This window comes from Macaca nemestrina, chromosome 14, assembly GCF_043159975.1.
Source record: "Macaca nemestrina isolate mMacNem1 chromosome 14, mMacNem.hap1, whole genome shotgun sequence".
Lineage (NCBI taxonomy): Eukaryota > Metazoa > Chordata > Mammalia > Primates > Cercopithecidae > Macaca > Macaca nemestrina.
Genome location: NC_092138.1, coordinates 28201961 through 28221555, shown reverse-complemented (window position 1 = coordinate 28221555; position 19595 = coordinate 28201961). Strand labels below are relative to the sequence as shown.

The 19595-nt window shown below is 39.5% G+C and overlaps 1 protein-coding gene and 2 long non-coding RNA genes across 8 annotated transcripts in view; 1 reads left to right on the top strand and 2 right to left on the bottom strand.

Annotated features, from left to right (window-relative positions):
* The window catches only part of LOC105498650 (protein prenyltransferase alpha subunit repeat containing 1), a 50534-nt gene extending 43428 nt beyond the window's left edge, over window positions 1-7106 (bottom strand). For 4 of the 5 annotated variants that reach the window (XM_011770872.3, XM_011770873.3, XM_011770875.3 and 1 more), the window contains exon 1: window positions 6948-7105. In XM_011770872.3, coding sequence (XP_011769174.1) covers window positions 6948-7033 — 86 coding nt within the window. In that variant the 5' untranslated portion in view covers window positions 7034-7105. Of the gene's footprint in view, window positions 1-6947 lie in introns of all 5 variants that reach the window. The other variant, XM_011770876.3, reaches the window with a different exon arrangement.
* On the bottom strand, window positions 4918-6937 carry LOC105498649 (uncharacterized). Its single transcript, XR_011612474.1, has 2 exons — window positions 6635-6937; window positions 4918-5405 (listed from the first exon to the last, which is right to left on the bottom strand). It is a non-coding gene; the product is annotated as an uncharacterized lncRNA (long non-coding RNA).
* A 92-nt stretch (window positions 7107-7198) lies between the features above and the next one.
* LOC105498651 (uncharacterized) overlaps window positions 7199-19595 on the top strand; it is a 34931-nt gene continuing 22534 nt past the window's right edge. Inside the window, exons 1-2 of one of the 2 annotated variants that reach the window (XR_011612473.1) lie at window positions 7199-7420; window positions 12746-12906. This is a non-coding gene — a long non-coding RNA (uncharacterized lncRNA). The remainder of the gene's footprint in view (window positions 7421-12745; window positions 12907-19595) is intronic. The other variant, XR_011612472.1, reaches the window with a different exon arrangement.

Sequence of the window (19595 nt, the reverse complement as noted above, 5' to 3'; positions counted from 1 at the left end):
ATCTAATTCATTATTATGACCCCTAGCCATATCTGGTTATATTTGACTAATATATGACTGAATCTCTGGTATTTTCTGATGTTTGTGTTTTACTACATGAAGAATATTAAAAAATAAAGTAAAAATAAATAAGTAAATAAGTAAATAAACTCAATGTGATTATTTCAGGAAATTCTGTTCTCTGAGATATAATAATCTACTTACAACACTTCAAAGAACTGCAAGATTCAACAATATAAATGTTATAGTAACAAGAATAAAAGAATCCTGTTTCCAGGTATGGTTTGTTTTTTGGGGGGATTTTTTTTAACTTAAATTCACAATATAAAAACCTATCTTGCTCACTAATTAAACTAGGATTAAAATGCCCAAGTAATAATTTGGTATCTAAACTACAGAAAAGAGCCATCTGGCACAATAAAAAAACACACTGCTTTGACTGTCTGTTCTTTCAAGAAATACTTTATAAAATAAGAATGGCTTGGATATAGCAGGTACCCAATAACTGCTTCCTGAAAAGCTGATTATCCTTGTACTTTAGTGATAATATTCAAATTAATAGTTTTCACTTCTTGACCCTCTAAAAAAACATTATCTCTGATTTTCTCCTAATAAAGTATACTGAAAACAGCATGTGTCCAAGTCCTGGATGGAAATAGGTATATATACACATACACACATATACATACATATCAATATCATGTCATTTTGGCTTCTATAGACTTCAGTTTCCTCATCTGTAAAATGGTAGAATTGTATTATATCTCCAGTAAGGAAAATGGGCTAGATTTCACCCAGCTTTCAAATTTTATGACTGAGAAACTTAGCAGCTATTTTCATGTAAGGAGAATAAAAACAGTCTTAACAGATAATGTAGCGCACTAGGGGGAAAACACATGAAAAGAGGTAGTAGGGTGTAAAGACAAATATACTTGATTGGAAGTCCAGAGTTCTAGTTAGTTTCCATGCTATCTACTGACAAGCAATGAGAATTTGGCAAGTCACTTGCCATCAGTACCCTCATCTGAAATACAGGAATAGTATGTTCCCTGCCTGTTATGGAAACCAAATAATGTCACGTGAAGAAAGTGGCAAACTACAAAATGCTAGGCAAAGATGAAATACAGTACCATTAATCCATTTAAGAGCCTTTAGTCCACCAGTAGAGTGTGTTGGTTAATAGATAATGGAAAGCCGAGGCAAAGAATTTAAGCCTTTGTCAAGTTATGTGACCCTAAGATACAGTGTTATGTTGCTTCCTAAAACACATTACATGTACTTTGTAAAGACAGATAGGTCAGTAAGCTTCCAAATAATCGTGTGTTTGACTTCAGACTTCTGTGTCTCATCCCATAAGTCACAGTCCACTTTTTTCTAGCCAATTTCGAATAGGATTCCTTCCAGAATCATTTTAAAGTTGGAAGGGACTGCGTTTCTCTGTCATTTAATCTGATGAGGAAACTGAGGTCCAGTGAGGTTTATGAGGATTACCTAAGGTCATATTGCTAGTGGCTAAGTTAAGAATCGGGGCCTCCTAATTCTTAGCCTAAACCCACGAAACTAGAACAAAGAGCAAAACAGGATTTAGATCAATTCCTTCTATTTTTCTGTAAATTTAAGTTCTAATTCTATACTCAAGAAACACTGGGAAAACTCAGGAAAAACAAAAACAAAAACTAAAAGTCACTTGCAATCCCTCTTTAGCTATTAACATGTTTGGGTATATATCTTTTTTTTTTGGGGGGGGGACAGGATCTTGCTCTGTCATCCAGGCTGGAGTGACGTGGTACAATCCTCACTCACTGCAGCCTCCAACTCCTGGGCTCAAGAAGTTTATATATATATATACATATATATGGGGAGAGAGAGAGAGAGAGAGAGAGAGAGAGAGAGAGATGTAGTCCCACTATGTTAACCAGGCTGGTCTCAAACTCCTGGCCTCAAGTGATCCTCCCACCTCAGCTTCCCAAAGTGTCAGGATTACAGGTGTGAGTCACTGTGCCCAGCTGGGTATACATCCTTTTTTCCTAAGTATTTTCAAAAACTGGGATCATATTGAACATATTCTATAATCCTTTAGGGAAAAAACTGAGCAATCCGCATTAAATATTTTCCCACATAATCAATTTTGATATTTTTAATGGTTGCAATGAATGTGCTATAAATATCAAACATATCTCTAGTTATTTCTTTACAAAATAGTCTTATGAGAGCAATGTTTGCACTCTTTCACTACCAATAAATTTCACTCTTTTACATTGTGAGGTTTCTGGCCATTTATATTCCTAGTATTTAACAAGGTATTCGATTACCTGCATAACTAAGAAGATCGTAGGATTTTTAAAGATATAATGGTTTGGGACGGCAATCAAGTTCTAATGGTACTCACTTTTTAGGTTACCTTCATCACAGGCTGCTCCAAAGGCAGAGCAATGTGGAATAAACCAGCACATTTACTTAAGATCACACTATGATACATCTCTCTGAGTGCCTCACATCACAATGGGGATCCATTCACTGGCTTCCAGATGATGTTCACAGTTCATGTAACACTGATACTGACTTTGTTCCTCATGTTTAGATAGCTTGTCCTATCTATACTTCTCAGAAACACCACCAACTAGAATACAGCCACTTATCCACAAAAGTTGTATCAACCGGCTTACCTTCTGGGAGAGATGGATGGTACCCAAATACTAAAACTGAATCCTGTAATGTGGAGCAACCAAACAGAAAACAGTCCAAGGATTCAGGAAATGGTAAAAACATTTTAAATCTAAACAGTAGTTATTTTGGTTTTGTTCTGCTCCCACCCCCCAAAAGAAATGGAATTCTTTCCAGCATGACCAAAAAGGAAAGCTAGTAAAACATCTAAATGAACTGACCCTTGCATATTGATAATTAAAATTCTCCTGGTGATTTAGATACTTCAGAAACCTTATAGGCTTTCTCATTAATTCCAAAGATTATCAACTTAATGTTTCACTGAAATTATATTACTGACCTTATTTAGAAAAAGCTACACAAATTACTACTGTTTATTGTTTGTTATTTGCCATGCACGGTTAGGTTTTACATATACTATTTTATTCTGCACAATAATCTCATAAAGTAGGAATTCTGATCCCATTTTACAGATGAAGAGTCTTGTCTGTCTACTCAGTTAATAAATGACAAGCAAAGATTCAAATCCAGTTTGACAGCTTAGACTGTCAAACTCTAAACTCAAATTTTTACACTATACTACACTATTATTTAAATAAATAAAAATCAGATACAAGAAGCCCAGTAGACTCTGGCTTTCTATTCTTCAGTTCACCTTGCAGACAATCTAAAACTGCCTTTCATTATTCTTTATTAAATAATGTTCACTGGTGCCTACCCATTGCCTTAAAAGTGTGCATCCATGAGCCAGCTTTTCTTCACCCCTCATGTCTCATTCAGTTTAAATGCTATTGCCTCAGAAAGAACTATCTTGACCTCATACTCTAAATTAGGCCTCCATGTTGTTAATCTAAGTACCCTTCTTACTTTTTCTGACTCTTTTCATAATCCGTATGTTGACTGCTTAACATCCCATTAGGACAGGGACCATGTCTGGTTTGTTCATTAAGCCACCCAGCTTTGAACCCTGTATACCCAGAGACCAGCATTGTGCCTGTCAAACAGAGGTAATCTTTTGCAGAATGTATAAATGGAATGAAAGAAATTAAATGAGAGTCAAGGATTTCCATAATCTGGCCCTACTGTACCTTCTCAGTCACAGTTTGCTTAAGTCAATTCACTGTTCCCTATGGAGGTCTCTGGCTCCCGCTGAGACTACAAATCCTACCCAGACTTTAATATTCGGCTTAAAACCCATTTCCACTTAGAGTTCTATCCCAGACATAACCAGCCTCCTCTCCACTTCTATTAGACTCCTATAGCACTTGCTCACCATGCTGCTATCCAGCTTTTATTATAAACTACTTTGGAGTGTTAATTTACTATTCATGCAGTTGGTCTTAGGTCTCATCTACACCTGCACTACACATCACAGTAGTCACTGGGCACATGGAGCCACTACGTACAAATTAATTTAAATTACATAAAATTTAAAATTTGGTTCCTGTCCATATTAGGGACATTTCAATTGCTCAATAGCTACCATGGCTAGTGGCTACCATAGGGAATAGCACAGACATAGAAAATTTCCACCATTACATAAATTTCTGTTAGTGCCTTGGGTTCAAGAACTGTATTTTAAACTTGTTTCACATAGTAAAGATGGTACCCACAACACCTCATAAACAGGGAGAGTTCAATATTTAATAGAAAAAACAGTAACTTGCTGAATAAGATAATTTTAACATGACTATTTACATTGTAAACTGTTGTCTTCTACACTAGCACAGGGTCCATACACTAAGTTAAAGACTATCCCTAGGTCAAGTTTACCGTTTTAGAGAATCCGATATGATTATCTAAGAGTCAACCATAAAAACAGCATTTATATAGTATTATCCAGTTTATAAAGTGCTTCATATTCACCAATTATTTGGCCAATATATTTTTGGTGAGGAATAGAGATTCAGGGAAGGTCTAATATTTATTGAGTGGCAACTAAGTACCACTGTGTGAGGTGACTTTCCTGTGTTCTCATCAGCCTCACAAGATCAAGAGGACACTGAGGCTGAGAAGGTACCTATTCACATCATACAGTAACAACACCCACATCTCACCACTGCATCCTCAACTCCTTCTGGCTAAATATTTCTACATAAACAAACAGTGTATTTAATGAAGTAGATGTTGGCTAATAAAATTACAACCGACCTTAAGTTTGGAGAAGGAAACTTTTATAATACTGAATGTGTAATTAGATACAGTAAAGTTAGATACAAATGTCACAGATAAACAATGCTTTTTTTTAAAAAAGAAAAGAAACACAGCCTCTTTATTTTGGGAGTAAATGGGCTAAATTAAGGGAAGAAAGTGCAGGCAATTTTCAAAAACCCAAATTATAAAGCACTTAAAAAGATGCATAGTAATATTATTGAAAATAGTTTTACTGTGGGGAATATGTACTCAAATATAGCTGATGACTAGTATTAAACAGTGAGGTAAGCTATTCAAATGTTTAAGATCCATATTACAAATCATTTCATTATTCCGAATATCCAACTTATCTCAAAGTTTTAAATCTCGAATGAGCCAAACCCTTATTACTAATAAATTATACATTGAGAATATATTGATGAGGTTTCACAGTAGAAAAAGGATTAGGGAGGGGCATTAAAGTCCTTTAAGAGTTTCCGTAAATGTGATCCACAAAAACTGGGACGTGTTCCAAACTGCACTGTTAAACTGCCAAGCCAATGAACATTCAATCTTGGTTTCTTCAAATATAATGATGCTCTTTTAGTCTACCTCAAAGAAGAGAACATAAGATGATTACGATATTTTTTATTAGACTTCTCATCTCTGCTGTAATTTCTTCTAGAAAAATAATACCAGTGATGAGAAAATACACTCTTGATTTGTCCAACTTTTTTTTTTTTTTTTTTTTTTTTTTGAGGTTGTCCTTTACTTGCACTAAGGCTCCCATTCTCAAAAAGAAATCCAAAGACTGATATACAGCAAGGCATCAAAGCATTCTTTAGAAGGCTCAGCAACCACTATGGATACTGCCAGGAAATCATTCCAAACACTCTCATTTTGAAAAAGGCAGCAGTCATAAGGGGGAGGGAAGTGGATGCTGTCAGAGGTGGCAGGTGTGTTTTGAGGCCAGCAGTGTTTTGTTTTTAATGTGGCACAGTTGCACGTCTCCAATTCTGTGCCACAAGGGAGCAAACATCCGAGAGCTTCTTAACTCTTTTACAATCATCTCCTTGGAGGAAAAGAACACTTTGGTAAGATACAAGTTTGGCAACTTTTTTAGGCAGAAAAGCTGAACCTGTTAGAATACTTAAAAAAAAAAAAAAATTGAGTTCCAGTCTAAAGAATAAAAGTAAAAATAAACTCCAAAAACAACTAAAGTGAAAATAATGCAGAACTGAATGCCATGTTTCTTTTCTTTGAGGAGGAAGAGGTATGGGAAAGGAGGTACACTGTTGCTTCTTCCCTACACCTTTGTATAATGGAGATCTCTCCCTCTAATAGTTTTCTTTTCACTTGTTACACAAAAGCAAAGTGTTACAAAAAGTAGACTCTTGTGGTATCTTCCAAGAGTACTTCAAGTAAAGCGGAAGAGATACATGTGTCAGTTCTGCAGTGTCCCGTTAAAGAGGGCAGCAGTGCTGGGATAAAAATGAGTTAACATGCTCCTTGTAACTATGAATCCGCTTATGCTAAAAAGTATCGAGGTTTCATTTGCATTATCCCAGACTCCACACCGCGCCCACAGAAGCTTCTCTTGAGAATGCTCCGTTCACCTTCAAAACACAATGTTTTATCGGAGTCAATTTACAATTTTGTGGCAAGTAAGGCGAAAGTCAAAAGCAGCCTCAAACCACCTTTAGTTAGTAAACTGAGGGGTTTAGGGCTCATTAAGACTAAGACGATCGGTTACCCCCTTGCCAATGACCGGGATGAATCTCAAGAGTTGTGTTTACAAGGTATGCACAGACCCACATTGTTGCGTGCGCCCGTGTACCTTAAACAGAGGAAGGATGTGGACCTACGGGGGAAGTCTTTGGAGTTTCGTGAACTCCTATGAAAAGGTGGGAAGGGAGAGAGAAAGTCGTTCCGTTTCGATTTTTCGAGGTCACTTCTAGGGACTCGTCCGCCAGCGCGTCCCGGTAGCGGAAAGCCCGGCCAGCGGCGCCCGACACGGCTCTGCCTCCTCCCTAGAAGGGCGCGTGGGCCAGGACCCGTGGTCAGCCCGCCGCCCGAGGTCGGGTGGACGCTTGGCCCCGCCCCCGCCCGCTCCCGACGACCCTCGGAGGTGGCGGAGGCGCGCGACTCACATGTGCGGGTTCCTCCTGAAGGCGTTAGTGATGTCCTTCACTACCCGCTGCACCAGCACCGCCACTTCCTCGCTGGTCTCGGCCATGTTGGCGGCGGCCGCGACTGTTCAGGCGCGCCTCCGCGTGAGCCTGGCCGCCAGCAGGAGTTCCGCGGAGAGCGCGCGCGCGGGTGCGCCGGCTAGGCCGCGCCCCCGTCGCCGCAGCCGCCGCCGAGCACTTCCGGGTCAGCCTGTCGGCGGCCTGGGCGTGGCGTTAGGTAGGGCTGGTGGCCTCCCAGTGAGTGGAGGGGTTCGCCTCCGCGCGAGTAACGGACTTTCTAAGCGTCAGAGAAGATGCTGCACGTGTGTTTGCAAAGTTCTCTCAGGCCGCCGATTTTCTTATTTTAATTTTTAGGCCACTCGGGACCGAGGAGAAAGGGAACCTCAAGACACACTCCACGAGAGTCAGACACCTGCCTGAACACCCCTGGCCAGGTCCGCGGGCACTCTTGAAGGAATGTTCAACTGAGGGTGCAGGGCCTCTTAACAGTTAGTCTAGTCCTGGGCGTTTTTCAGAGCTTGTCCGCTTTATTTTCCCAGCCAGAGAGATGAAGAGGTCCAGAGGCGTTGCGGCGGAGCGAGTCCCTATTTGACCGCATTGGTGACCTCCTTTCTAACTGTGCCAATTTTGGTCTCTGAACCTGAAAGCAGCCCTTTTTAAAAACATTAATTAAAATTCTTAAATTTATTAAAGGAAGACAAAGGAAAGTGAAGGAAAAGTTATTTGCCATCTGGATGTAGGAAGTAGAAATGAAATCGTTTTTAAATTTTTCGATTTCATTTTCTACTACATTTGGTAGCCTTTGCGTCAATTTTGGAATTTAAAAAAAAGTATCAAGACTCTGACAGGGTTTGCTCATAACAGCAAAAATAAATTTTTGTAGGAAAAACGAGCTTTCTAGTTTATTTAGGATTTTGAAATGCCATAACTAAAATTTATGTGTATCCGGTTTTCTTTTGCTCCTCTGTGGTAGAAAAATCTGGCTGCCTTTAGTTCAGTTTTATTCTTCCACCCGTGAAATCTGCATCTTTGGCCGGGTGCGGTGGCTCACGCCTGTAATCCCAGCACTTTGGGAGGCCATGGCGGGCGGATCACGAGGTCAGGAGATCGAGACCATCCTGGTTAACACGGTGAAACCCCGTCTCTACTAAAAATACAAAAAAAAAAAAAAAAAAAAATTGGCTGGGCGCGGTGGCTCAAGCCTGTAATCCCAACACTTTGGGAGGCCGAGACGGGCGGATCACGAGGTCAGGAGATCGAGACCATCCTGGCTAACACGGTGAAACCCCGTCTCTACTAAAAATATAAAAACTTAGCCGGGCGAGGTGGCAGGCGCCTGTAGTCCCAGCTACTCGGGAGGCTGAGGCAGGAGAATGGCGTGAACCCGGGAGGCGGAGCTTGCAGTGAGCTGAGATCCGGCCACTGCACTCCAGCCTGGGTGACAGAGCGAGACTCCGTCTCAAAAAAAAAAAAAAAAAAAAAAAAAAAAAAAAAAAAAATATTAGCCAGGCGTGGCGGGCGCCTGTAGTCCCAGCTACTCGGGAGGCTGAGGCAGGAGAATGGCATGAACCCGGGAGGCGGAGCTTGCAGTGAGCCAAGATCGCGCCACTGCACTCTAGTCTGGGGGACAGAGCGAGACTCCGTCTTAAAAAAACCAAGAGAAAAAAAAAGAAATCTGTATCTTAAAAAACTTAAAAAAAAAAAAAAAAAAAAGAACAAGTTCATAGTGTGTTTAATGTGAACATATGCGGAGCATTTGTGGTCGTTTTTATGATTGTAAAACTAAAAACTATCCATTGCATGTAAAGTGAATGAGAAATATAAACGAAAAATATAAATTTACTATACTCAGTGGTCAGTATTTCCTGTGGGTATGTTTATAAAGGCTGAACTTGGCCTTCTAGTTGCAAAAGAAGTGAGATAGGATCAGGCGCAGTGGCTCACACCTGTAATCCCAGCACTTTGGGAGGCAGAGGCGGGAGGATCACGAGATCAGGAGATCGAGACCATCCTGGCCAAGACAGTGAAACCCCGTCTCTGCTAAAAATACAAAATTAGCTGGGCATGGTGGCACATGCTTGTAATCCCAGCTACTTGGGAGGCTGAGGCAGGAGAAGCGCTTGAACCCGGAAGGAGGAGGTTGCAGTAAGTGGTGATGGCGCCACTGCACTCCAGCCTGGCAACAGAGCAAGACTCCATCTTAAAAAAAAAGAAAAAAAAAAGGAGATAGAAGTTTCACAAAATTGTAGCCAGTGAGGTGGGACAGATTAAAGAATTAGTAAAATCGGCCAGGCACGGTGTCTCATGCCTGTAATCCCAGCACTTTGGGAGGCCGAGGTGGGTGGATCACCTGTCAGGAGTTCGAGACCAGCCTGGCCAGCACGGTGAAACCCCATCTCTACTAAAAATACAAAATTAGCCGGGCGTGGTGGTGCATGCCTGTAGCTCCAGCTACTTGGGAGGCTGAGGCAGGAGAATCGCTTGAACCCCGGGAGATGGAAGTTGCAGCAAGCCAAGATTGCACCCTGCACTCCAGCCTGGGCAACAAAAGCAAAATTCCATCTCAAAGAAAAAAAAAAAAAGAAAAGAAAAAGAAAAGAGTTAGTAAAACCAAACAAACTTTAACCAATAACAAGTTCTGGAGTGAAACAGTGAAAAGAGTGGAATGTGTGTGTTTAGATTCCAAGGCAAAAGGCAACTTTAAATATCCTGTTTAAGAATGTAAGACCAGTTCTTAAATTAAAATTCTTAAACTTAGTAAGTTTTCTTAATCAGGATCTTGCATCCTAATGGCAGTGGGAAATAAATCCCAATTTCTGGAGGCAGAGATCAAAGCAGCACACTCAGAAATAATGATTTTCCCCCAAAGACTTTATTTAACAGGGAAAAAAGCAAACTTTGTCCCCAAATTTTGATGTAAAACAGGTATTTCAGAAACAGAATTCCTCTGTATGATTCTGTGTATGCCCTCTCCACATGAAAACTCTTTATAGTAATTTTTTTTAAAAGAAAGGGAGCATAATTAGAACTCTGAACCAACTCTCTAATTTTACAGATAAGAAAACTGAAGTCCAAAGAAGTTAAGATTTGAAATTCATGAATCCTCAATAATGATATATATATGTATACAAGAATAGGGTATAATAAATTTAGCGTGATTTTGTCGAAGAACAAGATTTATGTTCATTTATTGATAATAAAATACAGTAAATAAATGCCCAATGAAAGGGGATTGATTAAATTATGAATTTATATGGTAAGATGCTATTTAGATGATTGAAAATCACATTATAAATAGAAGAATATATACCAAAGTGTTAGAGGTATTTTCATAGGACAATTTGACTATGCAATGTAAAGAGCAAAGTAACACTTGTAATTTAAGATTTTTTTTTTTTTTTTTTTTTTTTTGAGATGGAGTCTCACTCTGTTATGCAGGCTGCAGTGCAGTGGTGCAGGTTCAAGCAATTCCCCTGTGCCAGCCTCCTGAGTAGTTGGGATTATACACACACGCCACCACACCTGGCTAATTGTTCTTAGTAGAGACTGAGTTTCACCATGTTGGCCAGGCTGGTCTCGAATTCCTGACCTCAACTGCTGACCACCCACCTTGGCCTCCCAAAGTGCTGGGATTACAGGCTTGAGCTACTGCACTTGGCCTAAGAAAAGTTTTTTAAAGTATATATTAATAAGGAACTGATATATTTGTTAATTAGCCAGCTATCTCATGTGCATACTAATTTTCTTACAGATATATTGATTTTTTTAAGTGATCATATCTATTATTATCATTTACATGGTTGTGAATATATTTTGACAGTCTTCCTACCCACTCCCAAAAACCACACGTTTGTTATTTTAGAAGACTAATTGATGATAGAGGAAAATGTGGATATGTAATGACCAAAACAAGTACCAAATACAAACACGATACAATATAATCCTAATTTCACATATACAGTATAATTTGTACATAATATAGATATAATTGTACATATATATAAAATAGATGGGGGGCTACAAACTAAAATGTTAACAATGATTAGCTCCGTATGATAGAATTGAGATAATTAAGACCAATAAATATATATTGTTTATACTTTTCTGGATATCCCAAACTTTTACAATGAAAAACCTAATGTATGTCTTGAGGGCCCTGGAGGGAAGGAGGACAGTGAAGTAGTTTTAATGACTTTTGTGAAGAAATTAAGATGTCTTGTCATCCGTTTCCATCTTTGCTTTGTATTATTCTGCTTACATTACTGACATGTTGTTTATCACTCCATTTATTTTTATTTGAATCCCATTTTCTGATAACATCTTACAAAATAGAATTCAAATAGTACTACATATGTTCTACCGTATGCTAGCTATTATTACAGAAAGAACAGCCTTATTTCCTCCGTTACAAAAATTAAGTAGCCAAGTGCAGAGGCACACTTCTGTAGTCCTAGCTACTCTGGAGGCTGAGAGGGTTGCTTGAATCCAGGGGTGTGAAGATCAGCCAGAGCAACAAAGCGAGACCTCATCTCAAAAAAAGTAATGCTCAATTTTGAATGGCTTATTATATTGTCATTGTGGTTACCTATATCTTAAATTTTGCCAGACCTCAGCCCTATCCACTATCTTAAAATCTAAAATTTAAGAACTTACTAGCAAAGAAATAGGAGAAGGGTAACAAAATATTAACCAAGAAGCCACAGTATTGATGTATTTTATGAATTCTTAAGAAAAATCAACAGAAATGATGATCATCTTTAAAAATTTTGTTAGGCCAGGCATGGTGGCTCACGCCTGTAATCCCAGCACTTTGGGAGGCCGAGGCGGGCAGATCACGAGGTCAGAAGATCAAGACCATCCTGGCCAACACGGTGAAACCCTGCTGTACTAAAAATACAAAAAATTAGCCGGGCGTGATGGCAGACGCCTGTAGTCCCAGCTACTTGGGAGACTGAGGCAGGAGAATGGCATGAACCCGGGAGGCGGAGCTTGCAGTGAGCTGAGATCGCACCACTGCACTCCAGCCTGGGCGACAGAGTGAGACTCTGTCTCAAAAAAAAAAAAAAAAAAAAAAAAAAAATTCTTAAAGATTATTTCAAGAAAAGTAATAGAATTTAATAAATATACTTTAAAAGATATGTACATTAAATTTAGGACATTTGTATACTCTTCACTTTGGTGTGTTGGTTTATTTCCCCAAGTATGACTTACTATATATTCAAGAACTATTGAAAAATATACAAAACCACTCATGCGTGGTAGTGCATCTATTGTTATAATTAGTTGATATTTCTAGCTCTTTATTATTCCAGTTGTTGGGATAAAAATGAGAAAATACATGTGATAGCATCTTTAAACTGAGAAGCACTGTTCAAGTTATTATTCATTTCTATGAATAAAGAAAGTGTCGTTACTAGTAAATCCATATTAAAACATAATAGTAAACTAAGGCTAAGCTAGATAATTTCAATAGGAAACTTGTTTAACACTTTTAAAGAGAATTTTTGTACTGCAATTATAATTAATCTAGTTAAAGCATGAACTTTTTCTGTGCTGACAAAGTACGTAATGTTATCAAGATGATAATAATGAAGATGACTTTAAATGACCAGTTTATGCTGATGTTAGAACCCATGAAGATACAGGGATGAGGACATCAGTTACATAAATGTTTTTTGTTGCTAAGTGATGTTTTATTTTATTTGATAGTTCCAAACTATCATCCTTTTCCTTTGCCCTGTTCTTCCTTCCTACCACAGATGCCCAGGAGACTCATTATGTCATCTTTAGAAAAGAACAGGAGAAAATGTCTAGAGAGAAAGCGCCATTCCAAGATCTGCATATAGAAACAGCTAAGGAGATGGGTATCTCAATGATGCGATTAGTTTCTCATGTACAGTACTGAAGATGTCAGACTGTCGTAAGAATTTTCTTAGTAATAATGCCTTTTAATGGATGACTAAATTTTTAAAGTATACAAATATGAGTACATCCTTAAGTTTTTTTCCTGTATATTTTTCAATGTAACTGTGACAGAGGTGAAAGCCATAGACAGGTTCCAACATAACTGGAAATTTAGAAAAAGAGTAGGAACTTCATTTTGGCCACAGTAGAGGTTCAGTCTGAAGCCTCTTCAGTAACTATCTAAAAGCAAGACAAGGCTATACCTCCTTTTGTCTCCCTTCTAAAGTTAATTTTTCCATTCAGGAATTTTCTAATATACCTTACATTTCAGTTTCTTTCTGTTTCTATGTTTTAAGCTACGTCTGCAAAATATTAACACCAGGTCAAAATTACCCATAGGAAATGATGAGCTTTTTTTGTTATTTGACTTATGCTCTTAACTTGCAGTATAATATTTATAGAGACTGATAGTCTGAATTTTAAGAAGGAATGTCAAAGAATAAGACTCCAAATGATGTCTTCTGACTTTAAGCACTTTAATTTCTATGATAAGTCCTCTGAGTCATCCATGTGCAAAAAGGGCAGTACAAAAGATAATCTCTTGGGTTTATAGGAGGAACAGGCTAAACACTATCCCTGAGAAGACAAGACGCCAAACAATTTGATTTATTCCATAAATTTTAATGAGTGATACTGTGTGTTAGACATTGTGCTAGCTGCTGAGTATTCAATGGTGAGAGAAACAGACATGGTTCATGCCTTCTGTGGGACTTACAGTCTGATAGAAGAGATAGACAATATTCAAGTAAACAGACAAATATATAATGAAAAATTGTAATAAATGGCACAAAAGGAGAAAGCAGGGTACCGTGATAGATGATAAAAGTGTCAGAGTAAGGACATAGCTTTGGAGGCTGTGGTCAGAGAAGCCTGCTCTGGGTGGTGATGTTTAAGCTGAAACCTGAAAGATGAGAAGAAACCAGCCCTGTGAAAAGCAGGGAAAGAACTCACCAGTGGTGAAACATTAGGGTGAAGGCCTAAGAACAGAAGAGCTAACTTAGCATGTCTGAGGAATTGAAAGAAGGCCAAATTAATAACTTTTACCAACCTTACAACGTTTGTAAAGTGATTTCAGATTCAGGATGGTGGTTACCCAAATGACAACAATGAACGTGACTGCCTAGTTACAATTTTTTCCCATTCTGTATACTCTGTGTTCTTTATTGTACTACATGAACAGTTTTTTGGGCTGAATGTTAAATATATTTGCAGAATAAAAACTTAAGTGTTATGAAGTATATCAGTTAAGGTCCTGTCAGGAAAACAAGTCACACTCTGTATTCTAAGTAAAAGAGGTTTAATATAAGTCATTCGAGGCTTACATACCTGTTGGAAGGGTGAGGTAGAAAGTCAGGGGAACTGTCGTCAAATATCTCAGTCTTCAGCAATAAAACAGGTGGCTATACCTTGTCCAGAAGTTACTGCAAGTCTCAAGAACCTCTAGGAAGCTCCTACCAGCCCTTTTTATAGCACCTACTCAAGTGTTTCTCAAGAAACTCACCCAGAAGTGTGTCAAACCTCATGTTGGTTCTCTGTACATGCTTCTCCTTGAAACTGTCTCTGAAGAATAATGGTCTCTTCTTTCTGCTTTCCAAATCTTGTGTTCTTACTAGCAAACTCTGCTACGCTATGAAGGAGAATTTAGAAAGAGGTAATGATAATGCCTGGGTGACAATCCCAAGTTGCCAACAGACAATTCAGTACAGTTCACTTATTTTGCTTTGGTGAATGAAAAAAAACTGTGAAATTCATTAGGGGTAAAGGTAAGAGAAGCCACTTGCCCTTGGTGCCTGGATATATGTATTCTGGTTATGGAAAATATGACATAAGGCACTGGATAGTGCTTCAGATTGCATATCGATCTTGTAAGACAGCACCACAACCCGCATTGAGCTGTCCAATCTAGCACTGTATTTGAGACCTCAATAGGTCATTCTACTGCCTAATTAAGTAAACTGCTTTAGAATGGTGGGGTATGTAATGGTCAGTGAATCCCATGGGTATGAACCCTATTCCTATGCTCCTTTTGTTTTAAAATGAATTCACTGGTCAAAAATTAGGTGTGCTAGTTATGTACTGTTGTGTAACAAACTTCAAGCTTAGTGACTTAAAACAACATTATTATTTCTGGCAGTTCTGTGGATTGACTGGGACCAACTGGGCAGTTGTTAGTGTTATGTGGTTATAGAAAGATAATGGCTGGGGCTGAAGTCATCAAAAGCCTTGACTGGCCTAGATGTCTGATTGTTTCTTTACTCACATGTCTGGTGCCATGGTGCTTCTTGTTCTCTCTTTTCAACTGGCATCTCGTGCTCCAGGGCTTTTCAGAGCGGAGTGAGCTCAGGAAATGATACACAGCAGCTAGCTTCCAAAAGGCAGGAAATGAGAGCTTAGGTTGGTTAAGGGCATAGCATCAGTTTTGCAATATTAAAATGGTCAAAGTGGTCACAGTACTTCCCCAGAATCAAGGGAATGGAGGAAGTCCCATGGGATAGTGTGAAGGTCATGTTGCAGAAGAGAATATGGGATAGAAGATGGTGCTTTGCCTGTCTTGAAAAGAAAACCTATCATGTGTTAAATGGGGTACTGTATTAGGCTATTCTTGCGTTGCTGAAAAGGAATACCTGAGGCTGGGTAATTTATAAAGGAAAGAGGTTTAATTGTCCAGAAGTTACTGCAAGTCTCAAGAACCTCTAGGAAGCTCCTACCAGCCCTTTTTATAGCACCTACTCAAGTGTTTCTCAAGAAACTCACCCAGAAGTGTGTCAAACCTCATGTTGGTTCTCTGTACATGCTTCTCCTTGAAACTGTCTCTGAAGAATAATGTTTCTTCCTGTAAAGCCTGTGGAATCACGAGACTCGTGATTCCACAGGCTTTACAGGAAGCATGATGTTGGCATCTGCTTGGTGTCTGGGGAGGCCCCAGGGAGCTTAAAATCATGGAGAAAGCAAAAAGGGAGCAGGTGTCACACATGGTGAGAGCAGAAGTAAGAGAGAAAAGGGGGAGGTTCCACACGCTTTTAAACAACCAGATCTCATGTGAACTCAGAGCTAGAGTTCCCTAATGAAGGGGATAGCACCAAACCATTCATGAGGGATCTGCCTCCCACAATCCAAACAACTCCCACCAGGATCTACCGCCAACACTGAAGACAACATTTCTTTTTTGAAAAAACTGTTTTCATTTTTATTTTTTGTGAGTACATAGTAGTTACATGTATATATTAATGGGGTAGGAAATGACATTTCAACATGAGATTTAAAGGACACATATATCCAAACCATATCAGGTATCATGATAGTAAACAAGGCATTCAGTATATCTATGGATAGTAATGAAGAAGAAACTGGGGCAGGAAAACATCAAACTGCTGTCCCGATGATGGAAGAATCCATCGTAAGCAACCTGCCATCAGGTAGCTTGTTGGTTCCTTTTGGTCCCTTCTGTTGAAAGCTTGGGCACCTAGCAATGACTCTAACAAGATCAGCTTTGCATGGGGGTTGGAGGGGGAATAAAACCTGAATTATTGTGCATAGTATAATCTCTATGGCCACTATTATCATGAGCCCATAAAGCAAACATTGTCGTGGCTAGGGAAAGAGGCTGAGTATTAGCCATAGAACATTTTGTACTGATTATTGAACATTTTCTGCAATGGATGGCCTTTTTTGAGCATTCATATGGAACATAAATAACACCAGAATCTATGCCTATCCAGAAAGGTCTCTCCTCATACCTCTTCCCCAAACTTCTTTATCATCAATTACCAAATTTTGCTAATTCCTGTATAATTAGTTCATACATTGTATTAGTCAGGATTCTCTTAGAGGGACAGAACTAATAGGAGATACATATCCTATAGGATATAATACATCCTATTTATATATATATATACTGAGAGAGAGACAAGAGTTTATTAAGTATTAACTTACATGATTGCAAGCTCCCACAATAGGCTATCTGCAAGCTGAGGAGCAAGGGAGCCAGTACGAGTCCCAAAACTGAAGAACTTGGAGTTCAATGTTTGAGGTCAGGAAGCATCCAGCACAGGAGAGAGATGTAGGCTGGGAGGCTAGGCCCATCTTGTCCATTGAGGTTTTTTCTGCCTGCTTTATATTCGCTGGCAGCTGACTAGGTTGTGTTCACCAGATTAAGGGTGGGTCTGCCTTCCCTAGCCCACAGACTCAAATATTAATCTCCTTTGGCAACACCCTCACCAACACACCCAGGGGATCAATACTTTGTATCCTTCAATCCAATCAAATTGACACGCGGTATTAACGGTCACATAAATATACCAGAGTCCCTGACTATCTAAGCAAACTGTTAGACACTGTGCATGAATCAATGTTGACCTACTCCTCTGCCATGTCTTCTTTTAGTGTAAGTGGACTGCTAGATATACAGTGTGAAGTTCTGCCTACTTGGAGAATCTCGCTTCTCAGTTATTAAAGACTATTTCTGAGTGAGACTGTCATGCTAAAGCCATCCACTTTTGGGTAGTACCAACGTATTGTGGAGAGCTGTTTGGAAACCAAACGAGGCCCAAATTTTCTCTTCCTCGGTCACATGTCATAGAGAATTCTCCATGCGGCCATACATGTAAATTGAGGGAGAGATATCAATGCAATAGGGGTAAGTACGGTTATTCCTCTGTATCTGTGGAGGATTATTTCCAGGATCCCTGTGGATACCAAAATACATACTCATGTCCTTTATATAAAATGGCACAATGTTTATATATGTCCTATGCACATCTTCCTATATACTTTGTATGTATGTATGTATGTATGTATTTATTTATTTATTGAGATGTAGTTTCACCCCTGTTACCCAGGTTGGAGTGCAATGGCGCGATATCAGCTCACTACAACCTCTACCTCCCAGGCCCAGGCGATTCTCCTGCCTCACCTCCCGAGTAGCTGGGATTACAGGCATGTGCCACCACATCTGGCTAATTTTTTGTATTTTTAGTAGAGACGGCATTTCACCATGTTGGCCAGGCTGGTCTCAAACTCCTGACCTCAGATGGTCCACCCACCTCGGCCTCCCAAAGTGCTAGCATTATAGGCGTGAGCCACTGCGCCCAGCCTATACTTTAATTCATCTCTAGACCTCTTAAAATACCTAGTAAGATGTAAATGCTATATAAATGGTTGTGATACTATATTGATTCTTTTAATCTGTATTATGTTTTTATTTTTTTCTGAATATTTTTGATCATCATTTAGTTGAACCCAGGAATGCAGAACCCACTGATACTGAGGGTGTCTGGGTCATTTACTCATGCAACTTGTGTCTTTGGGAACTGCTTGAGCATAATCTTGTATATCTCTTTACAGCATTGTGGTCCTGAGTCAGGTAACGCCGTAGCTCTCTATGGACAGTTTGTGTCACATGACTAGTTAGTGTTTCTTAGTCAGGTATTCAGTCCTGGGGGCCCCGCAGCAACCCCAGAACTGTTTCTCAAAAGTATAATGCTTATCAACAGAAAAGAGTTGGCTTTTCCCCCAAAACCCAAGGGGTATTGCCATGGCATTTTTTATTTGCTGCTGTTAGAACATTTCAATGTGCTCTTTCAGCACCATTCAGTCTGCTGAGTCATATGGCCCAAGATCAGCTTGCATAGAAGCTTAGAGCTGCAACAGAAGCTTCTGTTGCTCTGGAATCCATTCAAATCTATGGGTTACTCAGTAAGTGACTCAAAGTAGAACATTCAACTAGGGTATATATCACAATCTGAATCCAAAGTGTCCCGTGTGTCTCCTTCACAGTGGTAGAGTGTGCAAGATGAAGCAACTTGCCCTTCACCTTGGTAGAAATGTTGTGCCATGCCCCAGCTAATAGACTCCTAGAAACTTCACTAAGGTGGCAGGCCCTTGAATGTTTTAAGGGTTTATCTTCCATTCACTGTGGTGCATGTGTCTAGCAAGGTATCTAGGGTACTGCCGGCTAATTCCTGCACATAAACTTAAATCCCTCAAAGTAATAAGTGAGTAAAAGCCCTCATTATACTCTCATAGACTCCTGCATATATCACATGCAATTAAACAGTTGTCTAATTAGTTCCATATGTTTATCCATCTACAGAATGTAAACTTCACAAGGGCTGGAACTGTATTTGTCCTGTTTATTTTATGTACCACTGTGTACACTGCATTGCAATATAGTGGGCTCCGAGTACTTAAATGGATGGATGGATGAAAGGAAAGGATGGGAAACAATAAGGAAGGGTAGAATAACCTACATGTATAAATGTAACAAAGAAACAGTAGGGGAAGTCACCTGGAATTTAGAGGCCTAATCATGAGGAACCTTGAGGCCATATTTTGGCAGTGCCGAGGCGGGCTGATCATGAGGCCAGGAGTTCAAGACTAGCTGGGTCAACATGGTGAAACCACATCTCTACTAAAAATACAAAAATTAGCTGGGTGTGGTGGCACGTGTCTGTAATCCCAGCTACTTGGGAGGCTCAGGCAGGAGAATCGCTTGAACCTGGGAGGCAGAGGTTGCAGTGAGCCAAAATTGCACCACTGCGCTCCAGCCTGGGTGACAGAGCAAGACTGTCTCAAAAAAAAAAAAAAAAAAAAAAAATCTGAAGAGTTGGAGCCACTGAAAGCATTTATGCTTCTTTGTTGAAATCT